This window comes from Heterodontus francisci, unplaced genomic scaffold (assembly GCF_036365525.1).
Source record: "Heterodontus francisci isolate sHetFra1 unplaced genomic scaffold, sHetFra1.hap1 HAP1_SCAFFOLD_594, whole genome shotgun sequence".
Classification (NCBI taxonomy): domain Eukaryota; kingdom Metazoa; phylum Chordata; class Chondrichthyes; order Heterodontiformes; family Heterodontidae; genus Heterodontus; species Heterodontus francisci.
This window is the reverse complement of record NW_027140509.1, coordinates 108312-130848: the sequence shown is the minus strand read 5'-3', so window position 1 is coordinate 130848 and position 22537 is coordinate 108312. Positions and strand designations below refer to the sequence as shown.

At 58.8% G+C, this 22537-nt stretch overlaps 1 protein-coding gene across 2 annotated transcripts in view; it reads right to left on the bottom strand.

Annotated features, from left to right (window-relative positions):
• Positions 1-22537, bottom strand: part of LOC137360030 (proteolipid protein 2-like) — a 64806-nt gene that overhangs the window by 5746 nt on the left and 36523 nt on the right. For both annotated transcript variants that reach the window (XM_068025614.1, XM_068025613.1), the window contains exons 2-4: positions 21790-21945; positions 17183-17275; positions 15870-15963 (exon numbers count right to left, since the gene is read on the bottom strand). In XM_068025614.1, coding sequence (XP_067881715.1) covers positions 15870-15963; positions 17183-17275; positions 21790-21945 — 343 coding nt within the window. The remainder of the gene's footprint in view (positions 1-15869; positions 15964-17182; positions 17276-21789; positions 21946-22537) is intronic.

Below are 22537 nucleotides of genomic sequence, written 5' to 3'. Positions count from 1 at the left end.
AGAAAGGGACATTTTGTGGAAACAAGGCTTTGTCTGGAGGTGGGTGCTGAACACCAGTAATTTACTTTGGACTGTTGGGGGAGGAACAAGTGGCTGGAACAACAAGGGGTGGGGCTGCCAATTCAACAGGAGTCTGTGCTGCTGCAAAAGCACACAGGGAAGCTCCCTCCCCACCCCAATTGCCAAGCCTGGGTCAGCTGAAGCTGCCCAGCTAAACAGACGGAAGGGGATAGATAGTGCCTGGGCAGCTTCAGCTGACCCAGGTGAAGACGACTCCCCCAACCAGAAGACCGGAAGACCAACTTCAAAGACTGTTTGTTTTAAGTGTTCTGTGAGCACCACCTCCAGAAAGCAAGTCATCCCTTCCAGCCTGCCTTTGCCTCTCCTCTCTTACCTCAGCCTCTCCACTAACCTGTTGTTTGTTTGTTTGTCTTTTCAAATCTTTCTGTGAATCTGTTATTTAGTGTGCAAGTCCACAATTTGGGGTGGGTTTAGCTCTTGGACCCATGGCAAGCCCTTCATCACCGGTGGCGGGGCCCTCTACTACCTACGCAGCTGCAGCTTCTGTGGCTGCCCACGTGGCCCCGTCACCCTTTAAATTATTGACATGCAGCCATGGGGTGAAGAGCTATCCCCACCCCAACATGTCTATTGAGGCCTGCGTTAAGGCAATGGCCGTGGTTGTCGGCCCCTCGGCCATTGTTGCGGCCTCAAAGATGTATGGGAAGGCTGTGTTCTTTTTGAAGACCGAGCGGGCGGTGTCCCTGGCCCTGAGTAAAGGGCTCACTGTGGGGGGGACCTTCCTGCCAGTGGACCCTCTGGGGGCCACTGCGCATCGGATAATGTTGTCCAACGTCCCACCCTTCATTCCCAGTGAGCTCCTCCTCCCCCACCTGCACCATCTGGGGGAGGTGAGGTCGGGGATCACCCCAGTCCGGCTTGGTCTTCGGGAGCACAGCCTCCAACATGTCTACTCCTTCCGCCGCCAGTTATTTATGCAGCTGGCGCGGGAGGAGGACACGGAGGGCCAATTTAATGTGGAGTTCCAGGGGACGGCCTACCGCGTCTTTTGGACCTCGGACGGGGCGCGGTGCCACGTCTGCAAGGGGGTGGGGCATGTTCGGAAGAACTGCCCCAACCTCCCGGCCGCCAGCTCCACCTCGGCGGCCCAGAGTGGTTCCACAGCACCTCCTCCCACTCCCCCCGCACATCCAACAGACACCGCTCAGTCGGTTCCGGAGGCTGTGGTTTTCACAGCCTCTGGCGGGGAGGGGAGCGTCCGTCCGAGCGGAAGGAAGACGCGGGGAAAAAAGAAACATCGTGAGGCGCGTCCCCTGGACACTTTGACTCAACCCGAGCCTGAGCTCAGCCCAAAGCCCATTCCCATGGAATCCACCTGTCCCAGGGCTGGGCTCAGGCCCAGGGTGACTAAAAAAGGAAAAAAGGGTGCGGAGGCCTCTGATGACATGGAGGTCTCTGAGTCTCCGCGCCCAAGTGCGAAAAAGAGGAGAAGGCACCCCTCCACAGAAATAACACAGGGCCCTGAGGTGCAGGGCCCATCTGTTGGAGGGGAGCTGCCTCCTGTTTCTGGTCCTCAGGTGCCCCCTACCGCCACCACCAAGGCTGCAAAGTCCGGGCAGGTGCTCCCTATTCCTCAGGATGGAGGGGAGGGGATGGCCCCGGTACGTGAGGCCCCTCCTGAAGGAGTAAGTGGGGCCCTGCTTGTGGTGGGGGAGCCTGGGGAAACCGTCCATTCCGCCACTGCTACTGGGTCGGGTGCCCTGAATGAAGGGGAGGGCGAGGCCCCAGAGGGTCGGGCCTCCCAGCCGGAGTCCACCACCAACCAGGAGACACCCGACCCAGTTATAACTGAGAATGCTGCCCCATCTGCTGGGCCTGTGGGTGCTGGCGGAGCGGGAGATGGCCTCCTCTCGCCGCCTCCAGTCTCGGCTCCGGCTGGTTTCCCGGAGTCCGGAACTTCTGTCTCCCCTGGACCACTCATTGGCCTGGGGATGGAGGTGGAGGGGGGTCCTGAACCGCTGGTGCCGACAGGCTCCAGTTTCACAATAGAACCCAGAGAGGACTCCTCCGCCATCGATCCTGGGGGTGGGATCGTGACGGAGGCGGGACCAGCTGGCGCGGCCGGGACGTCCGCCCCACAGTGTGTGGTGGATGTGTCGGCCGCTGGCGGTGACGACCCGGAGGAGGATGGGGATTCGGTGCGGGGCACGGAGGATGATCTTGATTCCATCGCCAGTGAGGTGGTGGAGTCCCTCGTGCCTCCCACCGAATCTCCTCTCATCCCCACGGCGGAACTCCGGGATTTCCTCGCGGCTTGCAGGGGTTGCCGCAATAAAGTTCAGCTGGCCCTCGACCGTTGGTCGAATCTGGCGCTGATCATCCAGTCCGTCCGTGCCGCCCTTAAGATAGCGGGTAAGCGCGCGGACGTGAAACTGGTTGAGAGGCGCCGTTTTAATGTGTTCCTCAATGGGTTGCTGGGGGAGTGGAGGGCCAGGTGCACTTCCACTCCTTCCTCACAGTGAGGTGTTGGTGACGGGATTTAAGTACCTTTGACATGAAGATAACCATAGCCAGCCTCAACATCAACGGCAGCAGAGGGGCTCACCGCAGATTTCACAATCTCTCAGTCCTTAGGGAAGGGAGATACGCGGTGAGCTTTCTGCAGGAAACCCACACCGTTCCGGGAGACGAAGCCACCTGGCTCCTGGAGTGGCAGGGTGGGGTCTACATGAGTCACCTCACCCCTATTTCTAGTGGGGTGGCTATCTTGTTGGCCCCGACTTTTCAGCCGGAGATCTTGGGGGTCAAGGAGCTAGTGCCGGGCCGCTTGCTCCACCTCGCCGTTCGCCTGGGTAGCGTGCCGCTCCACTTTGTGAACGTGTACGCGCCCAGGCCCGGCGCGTTGCAAGCGCGCTTCTTTGAAGAAGTGTCCGCTCTCTTGAGCTCCATCGATAGCGGCGAGTGCATCATCCTCGGGGGGGATTTTAACTGCACCCTCGAGGTGGGGGATCGCTCCGGTCCCCAGCGCGGCCAAGCGTCGGTGGAGAAGTTGAGGGGACTGATCAGCTCCCTTAACTTGGTGGACGTCTGGCGGAATCTCCATCCCGACTCCAGCGCCTTCACGTGGAGGTCTGGAGGAGGGGGGTCGCGAATCGACCGCCTCTACATTTCGCAGGCGTACGTCTCCCGCGTTTCAGCGGCCTCCATGCGGCTGGTGCCGTGCTCGGACCACCGCCTGGTGTGGGCGGAGTTTACTCCGCTCCGCACGCGGGCGGGGTCCGCGTACTGGCACTTTAACAACCGGCTGCTGGAGGACGTGCGATTTCGGGACTCGTTCTGTCGCTTCTGGGCCGACTGGAGAAGGAAGCAGGGGGGCTTCCCCTCCTTGAGGCTATGGTGGGATGTGGGCAAGACTCACATCCGCGTCTTCTGTCAGGAGTACGCGAAGGGGTCGACCAAGAGGCGGGAAGCCGAGATCGGGCGCCTTGAGAGGGAGGTGCTCGACTTGGAATCCCGCCTCGGTCATGCCGTCGCGGACCCGGCCCTGTGGCAGGCGTACAAAGAGAAGAAGGGCGCGCTGAGGAACCTGCAGCTCATAGGGTCCCGAGGCGCGTACGTGAGGTCGCGGATCCAGATCCTGGAAGATTTGGACCGCGCCTCACCCTTCTTCTACTCGCTGGAAAAATGGCGGGGGGTCCGTAAGCAGCTCGTTGAGCTGCTGGCCGACGACGGATCCTCCATCACGGATCCGGAGGGAATGGGCCTCCTGGTCCGGACGTATTACAGTGCGTTGTTCTCTCCGGATCCGTCCAGCGAGGATGCGCGCAGAGTTTTGTGGGAGGACCTGCCGCAGGTCAGCCCGGAGGGCGCCGAAGGATTGGAGGCTCCGCTCACGTTGGCGGAGCTGACTGGCGCCCTCCACCAGCTCTCGAGGGGCAAATCCCCAGGGCTGGATGGGTTGACCGTGGAGTTCCTCAGGGCGTTCTGGGACGTCCTGGGGGACGATTACGCGCGGGTCCTGGGGGAAAGCCTGGCGTCCGGGGAGATGCCCCTCTCGTGGCGCAGGGCGGTCATCGTCCTGCTGCCGAAGAGGGGCGATCTCCGCCTGCTTAAAAACTGGCGTCCGGTCTCCCTCCTCAGCACGGATTATAAGATCTTTGCCCGGGCTATGTCCACCCGCCTGGGCTCCGTGCTGGCCCACATGATCCACCCCGACCAGTCCTACACGGTCCCGGGCCGGTCCATCCAGGACAACATCCACCTGGTCCGGGACCTGATCCATCTTTCCCAGAGGACTGGTCAGTCGGTCGCCTTTCTCTCCCTCGATCAGGAGAAGGCGTTCGACAGGGTGGATCACGATTACCTTTTCGGGACTCTGCGCGCTTTCGGACTCGGGCCGCATTTCGTGGCCCGGGTCCGACTTTTATACGCCGCCGCAGAGTGTCTAGTCAAAGTTAACGGGTCCTTGACGGCGCCCCTTCGATTTGGGAGAGGAGTGCGTCAGGGGTGCCCCATGTCCGGCCAATTGTATACCATCTGCGTGGAGCCCTTCCTGTGCCTGCTTCGCAGGAGGTTGACGGGATTGGCTCTGCGCGAGCCGGCCATGCGGGTCGTCCTCTCGGCTTACGCCGACGACGTGCTCCTCGCAATCACAGATCCCGTTGACTTGCGGAGGATGCGCGACTGCCAGCAGACCTTTTCTGCCGCGTCCTCCGCGAGGATCAATTGGGAGAAATGTTCCGGACTCCTGGTTGGTCAGTGGCGGGTGGACTCCCTGCCGGAGGAGATGACACCTTTTGCGTGGAGCACCACGCACCTCCTCTATCTGGGAGTCCACCTTAGCCCCGCTGAGGAAGCCTGGCCGGCAAACTGGCAGGAGTTGGAGGCGAAAGTCACCGCTCGGCTGGGGCGCTGGACAGGACTGCTCCGAGTGCTTTCCTACAGGGGCCGAGCGTTGGTCATAAACCAACTGGTGGCCTCCATGCTGTGGTACCGGTTGGTCACTTTGGCCCCGCCCCCTGTATTTGCCACCAAGATCCAGAAGAAACTCGTCGATTTCTTCTGGGGCAAGAGGAAACACTGGGTCTCTGCCGCGGTCCTGAGTCTCCCGATCGAGGAGGGCGGTCAGTCGCTGGTGTGCGTCCGCACCCAGGCTGCGACTCTCCGCCTTCGGACCCTGCAGAGATACCTGTACGTCGAGCGTCCTCCCAGATGGTGTGCGCTGGCGACGTATTTTTTCCGCCAGTGTCACTGCCTTCAAGACGACACGCAGCTCCCGGTGGAGTCCGTTAGCCGCGCCTCTCTGAGGGAGTTGCCTGTCTTTTACCGGGATCTTTTCCGAGTCTGGAACACGGTCGCCTCCAGTCAGGGCGCTCCCCCGCCGGCGGAGGAGAGCGCCTCGGCTGTCCGGGCGGCCGACTCCGGGGACGGTCCGGCGGGCGGAGGAGTAGCCGAAACCCCCGGGACGCCCCTCACTGCGGGTGGCGAGGGGGCTCGGGAGTGCGGAGCGATCCCGGCTGAGCTGACCCCTGCTCGGCCGGAACTGCTCATCGGACCCAGGCCCCGAAACCCTCCTCGGGAGCCGGTCCCGCACAACCCGAGCCGCCTCTCGGAAATGCCCTCCGTGCCATTCCAATCGGCGCGGAGGGGTTTCCTGTACGGGCTGCTCCTGCACACTCTCCACTTCCTCGCCCTCGTCAGCCGGCCGGACACGCCCTGGCGGTCCGCGTTGCCATCTGGCGGCGAGGGGAAACCCCGATGGAGGTCTCTCTACGCGGGAGTCTTCCCCCTTTACATCGGGGACCTGGGGTGGAGGGTGCTGCACAGAGCAGTCCCGTGCAATAGGCTTTTAAGTAGGTTCACGGACTCCCAGGCCAGCTGTACTTTCTGCGGCCTGGACGAGTCCGTGTTCCACATTTATATGGAGTGTGCGAGGTTGCAGCCCCTATTTGAGTATCTGAAGGGGCTGCTCCTCAAATTCTGGCTGCACTTCAGTCCCACGCTCCTGATCTTTGGGCACCCGGTGCGGAGGGGCTTGGGCCGGGAGGAGGATCTCCTCGTCGGTCTGCTCCTGGGCCTGGCCAAGGTGGCAATTCACAGGTCCAGGTTGCGGGCCGTCGGGGGGTCCGTCCTCCCCGATTGCCTGCCCCTCTTCCGCGGTTACGTTCGCGCCCGGGTGTCCCTGGAAAAGGAGCATGCGGTGTCCGCCGGTACGCTTGAGGCCTTCCGCGACCGGTGGGCACCGCAGGGACTGGAGTGCATCGTCGACGCCGAGAATGGCATTTTAATTTGAGTTTTTGTTTATTTATCTGGTTTTAATAAAGTTATTTTAAAACTGTAAATATGTACATAAAGGGGGCCTGAGGGATAAAGGCCCCCTCGATGTGAAAAATATAAAAGGGGCCTGGGGTATAAAGGTCACAAGAAAAAGAAAAAAAAAAAAAAAAACGGGGGTTAGATACAGAGTAAAGCTCCCTCTACACTGTCCCATCAAACACTCCCAGGACAGGGACAGTACGGGGGTTAGATAAAGAGTAAAGCTCCCTCTACACTGTCCCATCAAACACTCCCAGGACAGGTACAGTACTGGGATTGGCTGGGCAATGAAGAAAAAAAAAAGAAAAAAAAAAAAAAAAAAAAAAAAAACGGGGGGTTAGATACAGAGTAAAGCTCCCTCTACACTGTCCCCATCAAACACTCCCAGGACAGGTACAGTACGGGGGTTAGATACAGAGTAAAGCTCAAAAAAACGGGGTTAGATACAGAGTAAAGCAAAACAAAAAAACGGGGGTTAGATACAGAGTAAAGCTCCCTCTACACTGTCCCCATCAAACACTCCCAGGACAGGTACAGTACGGGGGTTAGATACAGAGTAAAGCTCCCTCTACACTGTCCGCATCAAACACTCCCAGGACAGGTACAGTACGGGGGTTAGATACAGAGTAAAGCTCCCTCGACACTGTCCCCCATCAAACACTCCCAGGACAGGTACAGTACGGGGGTTAGATACAGAGTAAAGCTCCCTCTACACTGTCCCCCATCAAACACTCCCAGGACAGGTACAGTACGGGGGTTAGATACAGAGTAAAGCTCCCTCTACACTGTCCCCATCAAACACTCCCAGGACAGCTACAGCACTGGGTTTGGCTGCTCTCTGATTTGGGAGCCTGAGTGCATCAACGAGGTGTAGCTGACTGTAGCTGTGTGCACAGGTTGGAGGCTGCAGGCTGTGTGACTGCTGCAAGAGGGAGATTCAAACTGAAACAAAAGTTTGTTCCAAATTTCAACAAAGGCAGGAAGGCAGAGAACTGGAAGAACTGGAAGCTCTTTTGTGAGTTTGTTTTATCCTGAAGTCTTTTTCATTGATTGTTGGGGGTGGGGAAAGAAGAGACCTGAAGACTTTGGGTGGGGCTGCATTGTTCAATAGGGAGCTCCTGTGTTTAACATCTTTGGATAGGGAGCTCCCTCCCCACCCCAACTACTAAGCCTGGGACAGCTGGAGCTGCCCAGGTGAATAGACTTCTCTTCTCTTTTCTCTTATCTGAACATCGAAGGAGGCGTGTGCCTTGGCAGCTTACAGCTGACCCAGGTGAAGACATCACCCCACCCTCCCAACTGGAAGACCAGCTACAAGACTTGTGCAATACTAACAAAGACTGATTCCTCTTGGCCTTCCTCTCCCTCAGCCTCTTCCCCTGTGCTACATCCTTTAAGTGTTACATTTTTGATTTATTGTATTTGCTCTTTTCTTTTTTTTTGCTCTCAACAAAGTGCTTGTAACTCTTCTACCCCATGACTTCTCAGTCCTCTCCGGTGGCGGGGCCCTCCTATGCTGCAGCAGCTGCGACAGCTGCTCCTGTGGCCCCGTCACCATTTAAAATCTTAACATCAAAGCATGGGGTGAAGAGTTACACTCATCCTAATATGACTATTGAGGCTTGTGTTAAGGCAATGGCCGTGGTTGTCGGCCCCTCGGCCATTGTTGCAGCCTCAAAGATGTATGGGAAGGCTGTGTTCTTCCTGAAGACCGAGCGGGCTGTGTCCCTCGCCCTAAGTACGGGGCTCACAGTGGGTGGGATTTTCCTGCCAGTGGACCCTCTGGGGGCCACTGCACATCGGGTAACCTTGTCGAATGTCCCACCCTTCATTCCTGATGAGCTCCTCCTCCCCCATCTACACCATCTGGGGGAGGTGAGGTCGGGGATCACCCCAGTCCCGCTCGGTCTTCGGGAGCACAGCCTCCGACATGTCTACTCCTTCCGCCGCCAGCTATTCATGCAGCTGGCGCGGGAGGAGGTCTTGGAGGGCCACTTCGGTATAGAGTTTCAGGGGACGGCCTACCGCGTCTTCTGGACCTCAGATGGAGCGCGGTGCCACGTCTGCAAGGGGGTTAGGGTTAGGGTTAGCAGAAGGAAGACGCGGGGAAAAAAGAAACATCATGAGGCGCGTCCCATGTACACTTTGACTCAACCCGAGCCTGAGCTCAGCCCAAAGCCCATTCCCATGGAATCCACCTGTCCCAGGGCTGGGCTCAGGCCCAGGGTGACTAAAAAAGGAGGGTGCGGAGGCCTCTGATGACATGGAGGTCTCTGAGCCTCTGCGCCCTAGTGGGAAAAAGAGGAGAAGGCACCCCTCCACAGAAATAACACAGGGGTCTGAGGTGTAGGGCCCATCTGTTGGAGGGGAGCTGCCTCCTGTTTCTGGTCCTCAGGTACCCCCTACCGCCACCACCAAGGCTGCAAAGTCCGGGCAGGAGCTCCCTGTTCCTCAGGATGGAGGGGAGGGGAAGGCCCCGGTACATGAGGCCCCTCCAGAAGGAGTAAGTGGGGCCCTGCTTGTGGTGGGGGAGCCTGGGGACGCCGCCCATTCCGCCACTGCTACTGGGTCGGGTGCCCTGAATGAAGGGGAGGGCGACGCCCCAGAGGGTCGGGCCTCCCAGCTGGAGTCCACCACCAACCAGGAGACACCCGACCCAGTTATAACTGAGAATGCTGCCCCATCTGCTGGACCTGTGGGTGCTGGCGGAGCGGGAGATGGCCTCCTCTCTCCGCCTCCGGTCTCGGCTCCGGCTGGATTTCCGGAGTCGGGATCTTATGTCTCCCCTGGACCACTCATTGGCCTGGGGACGGAGGTGGAGGGGGGTCCTGGGCTGCTGGTGCCGACAGGCTCCAGTTTCACAATAGAACCCAGAGAGGACTCCTCCGCCATCGATCCTGGGGGTGGGATCGTGACGGAGGCGGGACCAGCTGGCGCGGCCGGGACGTCCGCCCCACAGTGTGTGGTAGATGTGTCGCCCGCTGGCGGTGACGACCCGGAGGAGGATGGGGATTCGGTGTGGGGCACGGAGGATGATCTTGATTCCATCGCCAGTGAGGTGGTGGAGTCCCTCGTGCCTCCCACCGAATCTCCTCTCATCCCCACGGCGGAACTCCGGGATTTCCTCGCGGTTTGCAGGGGCTGCCGCAATAAAGTTCAGCTGGCCCTCGACCGCTGGTCGAATCTGGCGCTGATCATCCAGTCCGTCCGTGCTGCCCTGAAGATAACGGGCAAGCGCGTGGGCGTGAAACTGATTGAGAGGCGCCGGTTTAATGTGTTCCTCAATGGGTTGCTGGGGGAGTGGAAGGCCAGGTGCACTTCCACTCCCTCCTCACAGTGAGCTGTTGGTGACGGGTTTTAAGTACCTTTGACATGAAGATAACCATAGCCAGCCTCAACATCAACGGCAGCAGGGGGTCTCACCGCAGATTTCACAATCTCTCAGTCCTTAGGGAAGGGAGATACGCGGTGAGCTTTCTGCAGGAAACCCACACCATTCCGGGAGACGAAGCCACCTGGCTCCTGGAGTGGCAGGGTGGGGTCCACATGAGTCACCTCACCCCTATTTCTAGTCGGGTGGCTATCTTGTTGGCCCCGACTTCTCAACCGGAGATCTTGGGGGTCAAGGATCTAGTGCCGGGCCGCTTGCTCCACCTCGCCGTTCGCCTGGGTAGCGTGCCGCTCCACTTTGTGAACGTGTGCGCGCCCAGGCCCGGCGCGTTGCAAGCGCGCTTCTTTGAAGAAGTGTCCGCTCTCTTGAGCTCCATCGATAGCGGCGAGTGCATCATCCTCGAGGGGGATTTTAACTGCACCCTCGAGGTGGGGGATCGCTCCGGTCCCCAGCGCGGCCAAGCGTCGGTGGAGAAGTTGAGGGGACTGATCAGCTCCCTTAACTTGGTGGACGTCTGGCGGAATATCCATCCCGACTCCAGCACCTTCACGTGGAGGTCTGGAGGAGGGGGGTCGCGAATCGACTGCCTCTACATTTCGCAGGCGTACGTCTCCCGCGTCTCGGCGGCCTCCATGCGGCTGGTGCCGTGCTCGGACCACCGCCTGGTGTGGGCGGAGTTCACTCCGCTCCGCACGCGGGCGAGGTCTGCGTACTGGCACTTTAACAACCGGCTGCTGGAGGACAAGCGATTTCGGGACTCGTTCTGTCGATTCTGGGCCGATTGGAGAAGGAAGCAGGGGGGCTTCCCCTCCTTGAGACTATGGTGGGATGTGGGCAAGACGCACATCCGCGTCTTCTGTCAGGAGTACGCGAAGGGGTCGACCAAGAGGCGGGAAGCCGAGATCGGGCGCCTTGAGAGGGAGGTGCTCGACTTGGAGTCCCGCCTCGGTCATGCCGTCGCGGACCCGGCCCTGTGGCAGGCGTACAAAGAGAAGAAGGGCGCGCTGAGGAACCTGCAGCTCATAGGGTCCCGAGGCGCGTACGTGAGGTCGCGGATCCAGATCCTGAAAGATTTGGACCGCGCCTCACCCTTCTTCTACTCGCTGGAAAAATGGCGGGGGGTCCGTAAGCAGCTCATCGAGCTGCTGGCCGACGACGGATCTTCCATCACGGATCCGGAGGGAATGGGCCTCCTGGTCCGTACTTATTACAGTGCGTTGTTCTCTCCGGATCCGTCCAGCGAGGATGCGCGCAGAGTTTTGTGGGAGGACCTGCTGCAGGTCAGCCCGGAGGGCGCCGAAGGATTGGAGGCTCCGCTCACGTTGGCGGAGCTGACTGGCGCCCTCCACCAGCTCTCGAGGGGCAAATCCCCAGGGCTGGATGGGTTGACCGTGGAGTTCCTCAGGGCGTTCTGGGACGTCCTGGGGGACGATTACGCGCGGGTCCTGGGGGAAAGCCTGGCGACCTGGGAGATGCCCCTCTCGTGGCGCAGGGCGGTCATCGTCCTGCTGCCGAAGAGGGGCGATCTCCGCCTGCTTAAAAACTGGCGTCCGGTCTCCCTCCTCAGCACGGATTATAAGATCTTTGCCCGGGCTATGTCTACCCGCCTGGGCTCCGTGCTGGCCCACATGATCCACCCCGACCAGTCCTACACGGTCCCGGGCCGGTCCATCCAGGACAACATCCACCTGGTCCGGGACCTGATCCATCTTTCCCGGAGGACTGGTCAGTCGGTCGCCTTTCTCTCCCTCGATCAGGAGAAGGCGTTCGACAGGGTGGATCACGATTACCTTTTCGGGACTCTGCGCGCTTTTGGAATCGGGCCGCATTTCGTGGCCCGGGTCCGACTTTTATACGCCGCCGCAGAGTGTCTAGTCAAAGTTAACGGGTCCTTGACGGCGCCCCTTCGATTTGGGAGAGGAGTGCGTCAGGGATGCCCCATGTCCGGCCAATTGTATACCATCTGCGTGGAGCCCTTCCTGTGCCTGCTTCGCAGGAGGTTGACGGGATTGGCTCTGCGCGAGCCGGCCATGCGGGTCGTCCTCTCGGCTTACGCCGACGACGTGCTCCTCGCAATCACAGATCCCGTTGACTTGCGGAGGATGCGCGACTGCCATCAGACCTTTTCTGCCGCGTCCTCCGCGAGGATCAATTGGGAGAAATGTTCCGGACTCCTGGTTGGTCAGTGGCGGGTGGACTCCCTGCCGGAGGAGATGACACCTTTTGCGTGGAGCACCACGCACCTCCTCTATCTGGGAGTCCACCTTAGCCCCGCTGAGAAGCCTGGCCGGCAAACTGGCAGGAGTTAGAGGCGAAAGTTACCGCTCGGCTGGGGCGCTGGACAGGACTGCTCCGAGTGCTTTCCTACAGGGGCCGAGCGTTGGTCATAAACCAACTGGTGACCTCCATGCTGTGGTACCGGTTGGTCACTTTGGCCCCGCCCCCTGTATTTGCCACAAATATCCAGAAGAAAGTCATCGATTTCTTCTGGGGAAAGAGGAATAACTGGGTCTCTGCTGCGGCCCTGAGTCTCCCGATCGAGGAGGGCGGTCAGTCGCTGGTGTGCGTCCGCACCCAGGCTGCGACTCTCCGCCTTCGGACCCTGCAGAGATACCTGTACGTCGAGCGTCCTCCCGGATGGTGTGCGCTGGCGACGTATTTTTTCCGCCAGTGTCACTGCCTTCAAGACGACACGCAGCTCCCGGTGGAGTCCGTTAGCTGCGCCTCTCTGAGGGAGTTGCCTGTCTTTTACCGGGATCTTTTCCGAGTCTGGAACATGGTCGCCTCCAGTCAGGGCGCTCCCCCGCCGGCAGAGGAGAGCGCCTCAGCTGTCCGGGCGGCCGACTCCGGGGACGGTCCGGCGGGTGGAGGAGTAGCCGAAACCCCCGGGACGCCCCTCACTGCGGGTGGCGAGGGGGCTCGGGAGTGCGGAGCGATCCCGGCCGAGCTGACCCCCGCTTGGCCGGAACTGCTCATCGGACCCAGGCCCCGAAACCCTCCTTGGGAGCCTGTCCCGCACAACCCGAGCCGCCTCTCGGAAATGCCCTCCGTGCCATTCCAATCGGCGCGGAGGGGTTTCCTGTACGGGCTGCTCCTGCACACTCTCCACTTCCTCGCCCTCGTCAGCCGGCCGGACACGCCCTGGCGGTCCGCGTTGCCATCTGGCGGCGAGGGGAAACCCCGATGGAGGTCTCTCTACGCGGGAGTCTTCCCCCTTTACATCGGGGACCTGGGGTGGAGGGTGCTGCACAGAGCAGTCCCGTGCAATAGGCTTTTAAGTAGGTTCACGGACTCCCAGGCCACCTGTACTTTCTGCGGCCTGGACGAGTCCGTGTTCCACATTTATACGGAGTGTGCGAGGTTGCAGTCCCTATTTGAGTATCTGAAGGGGCTGCTCCTCAAATTCTGGCTGCACTTCAGTCCCACGCTCCTGATCTTTGGGCACCCGGTGCGGAGGGGCTTGGGCCGGGAGGAGGATCTCCTCGTCGGTCTGCTCCTGGGCCTGGCCAAGGTGGCAATTCACAGGTCCAGGTTGCGGGCCGTCGGGGGGTCCGTCCTCCCCGATTGCCTGCCCCTTTTCCACGGTTACTTCGCGCCCGGGTGTCCCTGGAGAAGGAGCATGCGGTGTCCGGCGGTACGCTTGAGGCCTTCCGCGACCGGTGGGCACCGCAGGGACTGGAGTGCATCGTCGACGCCGAGAATGGCATTTTAATTTGAGTTTTTTGTTTATTTATCTGGTTTTAATAAAGTTATTTAAAAAATATAAGTATGTATATAAAGGGGGCCTGAGGAATAAAGGCCCCCTCGACATTAAAAAAAAAGAAAAAAAAAAAAAACGGGGTTAGATACAGAGTAAAGCTCCTTCTACACTGTCCCAATGAGTTAGATACAGGGCAAAGCTGACTTGTGGTGTTCTGAGCGAGACTGGGGGATTTCTCTAAGTCGTTGCTAACTGGGAACTGGGTGAAATCGTTAACTCATCTGATGTGGACGTCTACAGCCAGAAAAAAGCTCATCCTTTCCTTTCAGTCTCCCTGTAGGAACACCTCAATTTAAAATTCATATCCTTGTTTTCAAATCCCTCTATGACCCTTGCCCCCTTCCCGATCTCTGTAATCTCCTCCAGCCCCTACAACCCTCCCTATCTCTGCAACCTCATCCAGCCCCTACAACCCTCCCTATCTCTGCAACCTCATCCAGCCCCTACAACCCTCCCTATCTCTGTAACCTCCTCCAGCCCCTACAACCCTCCCTATCTCAGTAACCTCCTCCAACCCCTACAACCCTCCCTATCTCAGTAACCTCCTCCAACCCCTACAACCCTCCCTATCTCTGTAACCTCCTCCAACCCCTACAACCCTCCCTATCTCTGTAACCTCCTCCAGCCCCGACAACCCTCCCTATCTCTGTAACCTCCTCCAGCCCCTACAACCCTCCCTATCTCAGTAACCTCCTCCAACCCCTACAACCCTCCCTATCTCAGTAACCTCCTCCAACCCCTACAACCCTCCCTATCTCTGTAACCTCCTCCAGCCCCGACAACCCTCCCTATCTCTGCAACCTCATCCAGCCCCTACAACCCTCCCTATCTCTGTAACCTCCTCCAGCCCCTACAACCCTCCCTATCTCTGTAACCTCCTCCAGCCCCTACAACCCTCCCTATCTCTGTAACCTCCTCCAACCCCTACAACCCTCCCTATCTCTGTAACCTCCTCCAGCCCCGACATCCCTCCCTATCTCTGTAATCTCCTCCACTCCCTCCAACCCTCCCTATCTCTGTAACCTCCTCCAGTCCCTACAACCCTCCCTATCTCTGTAACCTCCTCCAGCCTCGACAACTCTCCCTATCTCTGTAACCTCCTCCAGTCCCTACAACCCTCCCTATCTCTGTAACCTCCTCCAGCCCCTACAACCCTCCCTATTTCTATAACCTCCTCCAGCCCCTACAACCCTCCCTATCTCTGGAACCTCCTCCAGTCCCTACAACCCTCCCTATCTCTGTAACCTCCTCCAGCCTCGACAACTCTCCCTATCTCTGTAACCTCCTCCAGTCCCTACAACCCTCCCTATCTCTGTAACCTCCTCCAGCCCCTACAACCCTCCCTATCTCTGGAACCTCCTCCAGCCCCTACAACCCTCCCTATCTCTGTAATCTCCTCCAGCCCCTACAACCCTCCCTATTTCTATAACCTCCTCCAGCCCCTGCAACCCTCCCTATCTCTGGAACCTCCTCCAGTCCCTACAACCCTCCCTATCTCTGTAACCTCCTCCAGCCCCTACAACCCTCCGAGATCTCTGCCCTCCTCCAATTCCGGCCTCTTGACCATCCCCCGATTCCCATCGCTCCACCATTGGTGGCCGTGCCTTCAGCTGCCTGGGGCCCTAAGCTCTGGAATTCCCTCCCTAAACCTCTCCGCCTCTCTCTCTCCTCCTTTAAGACGCTGCTTAAAACCGACCTCTTTGACCGAGCTTTTGGTCACCCGTCCCTAATATCTCCTGATGTGGCTTGGGGTTAAATTTGCCTGAGTGACTCCTGTGAAGCACTTTGCATGTTTTCCCATGTTAAAGGTGCTATATAAATGCAGATTGTTGTTGCAGTTACTGGCCTGTAATGGTGACTCTCGGTTGACCGGGTATTGACTCTAACCATTTGTTAGTTGAGGTCACTGGACTTTACGGCCAGCGATTTGGAACGACCTTTGACCCCCGCAGTGGTCGATGGTCAAGCCGGGCGGTGAGCGGGAGTGGGGATAGGGTTCCCAATCCTTTCGGAGTGAGCGGCAGTTTTCCCTAATCTGGAGTTCCTCTCCCCGCCGAGCACTGCCTCCAGCGGGGACCCCACCCACAACCTCGCCCCACCCCTGATTTGTCACGCCATCCGCAGACAGGAGCCTCGTCAAGGGTTCACAGGGTTCGGGGTGGTGGGGGAGGTGGAGGGCTCAGAAATTGGGGGGGGGGGGTGCGGGGGTGCGGGTTGGTGTTCATCAGGTAGCCCCTCGCCCGCTCGGTTCACGGAACGTGAGGGGTCGTGCTCAGTGACCTCAACCTCGAGGGTTGGCGACCCTCACGAACAGCCAACTCCGCCTGACCCCCACCCCCCCCCCAACACCCCCTCCTCAGCGCCCGCTCTGTCGGGACTCACTGGTGGCAGCTGGTACGTGCTGTCGCTTCTTCAGGTTGGGGAAGATGAGGTAGGCATCGTAAGCGAAGATTGCAGCTGCGATCAGGCCAAAGATCTGCGGGAGAGAGGAGAGGCAGTGAGAGGAGGTAAGGGGAGAGAGACAGAGGGCGAGGCGGTGGAGGATCTCACAACACAAACAACAAAACCCCATCCAGGCACCCTCGGCAACACGAGCTGGCCAGGCCAGACCAGCGTGAGGGGCCGGTCCCAGCCCTGGCTGAATGGGTCCCACTATCACCTTGGAGTCGCACTGTCGGAGGGTCAGTACTGAGGGAGCGCCACACTTTCGGAGGGTCAGTACTGAGGGAGCACCGCGCTGTCGGAGGGTCAGTACTGAGGGAGCGCCGCAGTGTCGGAGGGTCAGTGCTGAGGGAGCGCCGCACTGTCGGAGGGTCAGTACTGAGGGAGCGCCGCAGTGTCGGAGGGTCAGTACTGAGGGAGCGCCGCACTGTCGGGGGGTCAGTACTGAGGGAGCGCCGCAGTGTCGGAGGGTCAGTACTGAGGGAGCGCCGCAGTGTCGGAGGGTCAGTACTGAGGGAGCGCCGCACTGTCGGAGGGTCAGTACTGAGGGAGCGCTGCAGTGTCGGAGGGTCAGTACTGAGGGAGCGCCGTACTGTCGGAGGGTCAGTAGTGAGGGAGTGCCGCACTGTCAAAGAGTCAGTACTGAGGGAGCGCCGCACTGTCGGAGGGTCAGTGCTGAGGGAGCACCGTGCTGTCGGAGGGTCAGTACTGAGGGAGCGCCGCACTGTCGGAGGGTCAGTACTGAGGGAGCGCCGCACTGTCGGAGGGTCAATACTGAGGGAGCGCCGCACTGTCGGAGGGTCAGTACTGAGGGAGCGCCGCACTGTCGGAGGGTCAGTACTGAGGGAGCGCCACACTGTCGGAGGGTCAGTACTGAGGGAGCACCGCGCTGTCGGAGGGTCAGTACTGAGGGAGCGCCACACTGTCGGAGGGTCAGTACTGAGGGAGCGCCACACTGTCGGAGGGTCAGTACTGAGGGAGTGCCGCACTGTCGGAGGGTCAGTACTGTGGGAGTGCCGCACTGTCGCCGCACTGTCGGAGGGTCAGTACTGAGGGAGTGCCTCACTGTCGGAGGGTCAGTACTGAGGGGTAGTTTTCCCCAGTGTCCAGGGGCCAGTATTTATTCCTCAACTAACATCACTGATACAGATTGATTCTCACATTGCTGTATGTCGGGCCCGACACCGCCCCATCAAACACATTGTGTCTCCGACACTGACCAACACAAATGAAGCTGCGTGACCTGCACTCACCCCTGCAGCGATCTGGGCTCCAATGTGGGAAGCGAGAGCAATGATGGAAATGATGATGTAGATGATAACTGCAATCACACAACGGATAAAATCCTGCAACAGAGAAAAGCAGTTATTAAAGGGAGGACATTGACACACCCAGACAGGCAGAGACTCACTCACCGACATACCCAGACAGGCAGAGACAGAACCAGACAGGCAGAGACTCACTCACCGACATACCCAGACAGGCAGAGACTCACCCACTGACATACCCAGACAGGCAGAGACTCACTCACCGACGTACCCAGACAGGCAGAGACTCACCCACTGACACACCCAGACAGGCAGAGACTCACTCACCGACATACCCAGACAAGCAGAGACTCACTCACCGACATACCCAGACAGGCAGAGACAGAACCAGACAGGCAGAGACTCACTCACCGACACACCCAGACAGGCAGAGACTCACTCACCGACATACCCAGACAAGCAGAGACTCACCCACTGACACACCCAGACAGGCAGAGACTCACTCACCGACATACCCAGACAAGCAGAGACTCACCCACTGACACACCCAGACAGGCAGAGACTCACTCACCGACATACCCAGACAAGCAGAGACTCACCCACTGACACACCCAGACAGGCAGAGACTCACTCACCGACATACCCAGACAGGCAGAGACTCACTCACCGACACACCCAGACAGGCAGAGACTCACCCACTGACACACCCAGACAGGCAGAGACTCACTCACCGACATACCCAGACAGGCAGAGACTCACCCACTGACACACCCAGACAGGCAGAGACAGAACCAGACAGGCAGAGACTCACCCACTGACACACCCAGACAGGCAGAGTCTCACCCACTGACACACCCAGACAGGCAGAGACTCACTCACCGACACACCTAGACAGGCAGAGACTCACCCACTGACACACCCAGACAGGCAGAGGCTCACTCACCGACACACCCAGACAGGCAGAGACTCACCCACTGACACACCCAGACAGGCAGAGACTCACTCACCGACACACCCAGACAGGCAGAGACTCACCCACTGACACACCCAGACAGGCAGAGACAGAACCAGACAGGCAGAGACTCACCCACTGACACACCCAGACAGGCAGAGACAGAACCAGACAGGCAGAGACTCACCCACTGACACACCCAGACAGGCAGAGACAGAACCAGACAGGCAGAGACTCACCCACTGACATACCCAGACAGGCAGAGACAGAACCAGACAGGCAGAGACTCACCTACTGACACACCCAGACAGGCAGAGACTCACCCACTGACACACCCAGACAGACAGGGACAGTACCAGACAGGCAGAGACTCACTCACCGACATACCCAGACAGGCAGAGACTCACCCACTGACACACTCAGACAGGCAGAGACAGAACCAGACAGGCAGAGACTCACCTACTGACACACCCAGACAGGCAGAGACTCACCCACTGACACACCCAGACAGACAGGGACAGAACCAGACAGGCAGAGACTCACTCACCGACATACCCAGACAGGCACAGACAGAACCAGACAGGCAGAGTCTCACCTACTGACACACCCAGACAGGCAGAGACTCACCAACTGACACACCCAGACAGGCAGAGGCAGAACCAGTCAGGCAGAGACTCACCCACTGACACACCCAGACAGGCAGAGACAGAACCAGACAGGCAGAGACTCACCCACTGACACACCCAGACAGGCAGAGACTCACTCACTGACACACCCAGACAGACAGGGACAGAACCAGACAGGCAGAGACTCACCCACTGACACACCCAGACAGGCAGAGACAGAACCAGACAGGCAGAGACTCACCTACTGACACACCCAGACAGGCAGAGACAGAACCAATCAGGCAGAGACTCACCCACTGACACACCCAGACAGGCAGAGACAGAACCAGACAGGCAGAGACTCACTCACCGACACACCCAGACAGGCAGAGACACAACCAGATAGGCAGAGACTCACTCACTGACACACCCAAACAGGCAGAGACAGAACCAGACAGGCAGACACTCACCCACTGACATACCCAGACAGGCAGAGACAGAACCAGACAGGCAGAGACTCACCCACTGATACACCCAGACAGGCAGAGACAGAACCAGACAGGCAGAGACTCACCTACTGACACACCAGACAGGCAGAGACAGAACCAGACAGGCAGAGACTCACCCACTGACACACCCAGACAGGCAGAGGCTCACTCACCGACACACCCAGACAGGCAGAGACTCACCCACTGACACACCCAGACAGGCAGAGACTCACTCACCGACACACCCAGACAGGCAGAGACTCACCCACTGACACACCCAGACAGGCAGAGACAGAACCAGACAGGCAGAGACTCACCCACTGACACACCCAGACAGGCAGAGACAGAACCAGACAGGCAGAGACTCACCCACTGACACACCCAGACAGGCAGAGACAGAACCAGACAGGCAGAGACTCACCCACTGACATACCCAGACAGGCAGAGACAGAACCAGACAGGCAGAGACTCACCTACTGACACACCCAGACAGGCAGAGACTCACCCACTGACACACCCAGACAGACAGGGACAGTACCAGACAGGCAGAGACTCACTCACCGACATACCCAGACAGGCAGAGACTCACCCACTGACACACTCAGACAGGCAGAGACAGAACCAGACAGGCAGAGACTCACCTACTGACACACCCAGACAGGCAGAGACTCACCCACTGACACACCCAGACAGACAGGGACAGAACCAGACAGGCAGAGACTCACTCACCGACATACCCAGACAGGCACAGACAGAACCAGACAGGCAGAGTCTCACCTACTGACACACCCAGACAGGCAGAGACTCACCAACTGACACACCCAGACAGGCAGAGGCAGAACCAGTCAGGCAGAGACTCACCCACTGACACACCCAGACAGGCAGAGACAGAACCAGACAGGCAGAGACTCACCCACTGACACACCCAGACAGGCAGAGACTCACTCACTGACACACCCAGACAGACAGGGACAGAACCAGACAGGCAGAGACTCACCCACTGACACACCCAGACAGGCAGAGACAGAACCAGACAGGCAGAGACTCACCTACTGACACACCCAGACAGGCAGAGACAGAACCAATCAGGCAGAGACTCACCCACTGACACACCCAGACAGGCAGAGACAGAACCAGACAGGCAGAGACTCACTCACCGACACACCCAGACAGGCAGAGACACAACCAGATAGGCAGAGACTCACTCACTGACACACCCAAACAGGCAGAGACAGAACCAGACAGGCAGACACTCACCCACTGACATACCCAGACAGGCAGAGACAGAACCAGACAGGCAGAGACTCACCCACTGATACACCCAGACAGGCAGAGACAGAACCAGACAGGCAGAGACTCACCTACTGACACACCAGACAGGCAGAGACAGAACCAGACAGGCAGAGACTCACCCACTGACACACCCAGACAGGCAGAGGCAGAACCAGACAGGCAGAGACTCACCCACTGACACACCCAGACAGGCAGAGACAGAACCAGACAGGCAGAGACTCACTCACCGACACACCCAGACAGGCAGAGACACAACCAGACAGGCAGAGACTCACTCACCGACACACTCAGACAGGCAGAGACAGAACCAGACAGGCAGAGACTCACCCAATGACACACTCAGACAGGCAGAGACAGAACCAGACAGGCAGAGACTCACCCACTGACACACCCAGACAGGCAGAGACACAACCAGACAGGCAGAGACTCACCCACTGACACACTCAGACAGGCAGAGACAGAACCAGACAGACAGAGACTCACTCACCGACACACCCAGACAGGCAGAGACAGAACCAGACAGGCAGAGACTCACCCACTGACACACCCAGACAGGCAGAGACAGAACCAGACAGGCAGAGACTCACCCACTGACACACCCAGACAGAGACTCAGCCACCGACACACCCAGACAGACAGAGACACAATTGGACAGGCAGAGATACAACCAGACAGGCAGAGACTCACCCACTGACACACCCAGACAGACAGAGACACATTCACCGACACACCAGAGAGAGACTCACCCACCGACACACCCAGACAGAGACTCACCCACCGACACACCCAGACAGACAGAGACAGAATTGGACAGGCAGAGATACAACCAGACAGGCAGAGACTCACCCACTGACACACCCAGACAGACAGAGACTCACCCCCGACACACCCAGACAGACAGAGACACAATCGGACAGGCAGAGATACAACCAGACAGGCAGAGACTCACCCACTGGCACACCCAGACAGACAGAGACTCACCCCCGACACACCCAGACAGACAGATACTCACCCACCAAGACACCCAGACAGACAGAGACTCACCTACAGACACACCCAGACAGTCAGAGCCACACGCACCAACACAGCCAGATCGACAGAGACACACCCACTGGCACACCCAGAGAGGCGGAGACACACCCAGACAGGCAGAGATACACCCACGGACACACCCAGACTGACAGGCAGAGACACACACACAGAAACACATATACACACACATAGACAGGCAGACAGGGAGAGAACCCGACCTACCGTCCACGGCCAGTGAATAAATGACAACGACTGGTCGAACTGGTTCATGAAGATCACGAAGAAGATGGCACTGAAGCAGAGCTCGATGATGGGGGCCGTGGAATAGCCCCCAGTAATGGAGGCGCAGAAACAGATGAAAACCAGCAGACTCACCACCTGTGGGGAAGAAAGAGACTGAGTGTGAGAGGGAGAGAGAGAGAGAGAGAGATGTGGCGAGATTATCATTCAGCAGCGCGGCGGGAGAAGGCAGCAAGCTCCCCCCTCTCAATCCACTGCCTGAGGCAGTGGCCAGCGTCCCACCTGTCTGTCCGCCAGCTATTCGACTACGGGCGGCATCGCAGAATCTGCCGGTCGACCCTTCGAGACCCTCCGTCATTCTGTGATCAGGAGCAGGATCCTGGCCCCAGCCTGGCTGAGTAAGGAGGCTGAGGGTGGTTGGAGTGAGAAACCCGTTTCACATTCACAGGCTTGGCAGGGTAGGGGAGGTGGCTGCTGCTGCTGGAGATGAAGCTCCCACAGACGGTGTGGGAGGGCAGAGGTCTCCAAAACCACCCGAAAGGGAGAGGGAAAGAATTCAATTTCCCAGGGTGGTCAGCCTTATTACATTGGGAAACATGGCAACCAATTTGCGCACAGCAAGACCCCACGAATGAGCGATTGATCTGGTTGAGGGAGGTATGTTTGCCCCAGGACAGTGGGGAGACCTCCTGCTCCCCCCACGACTCCCACTCTTTAAATTGTGGCCATG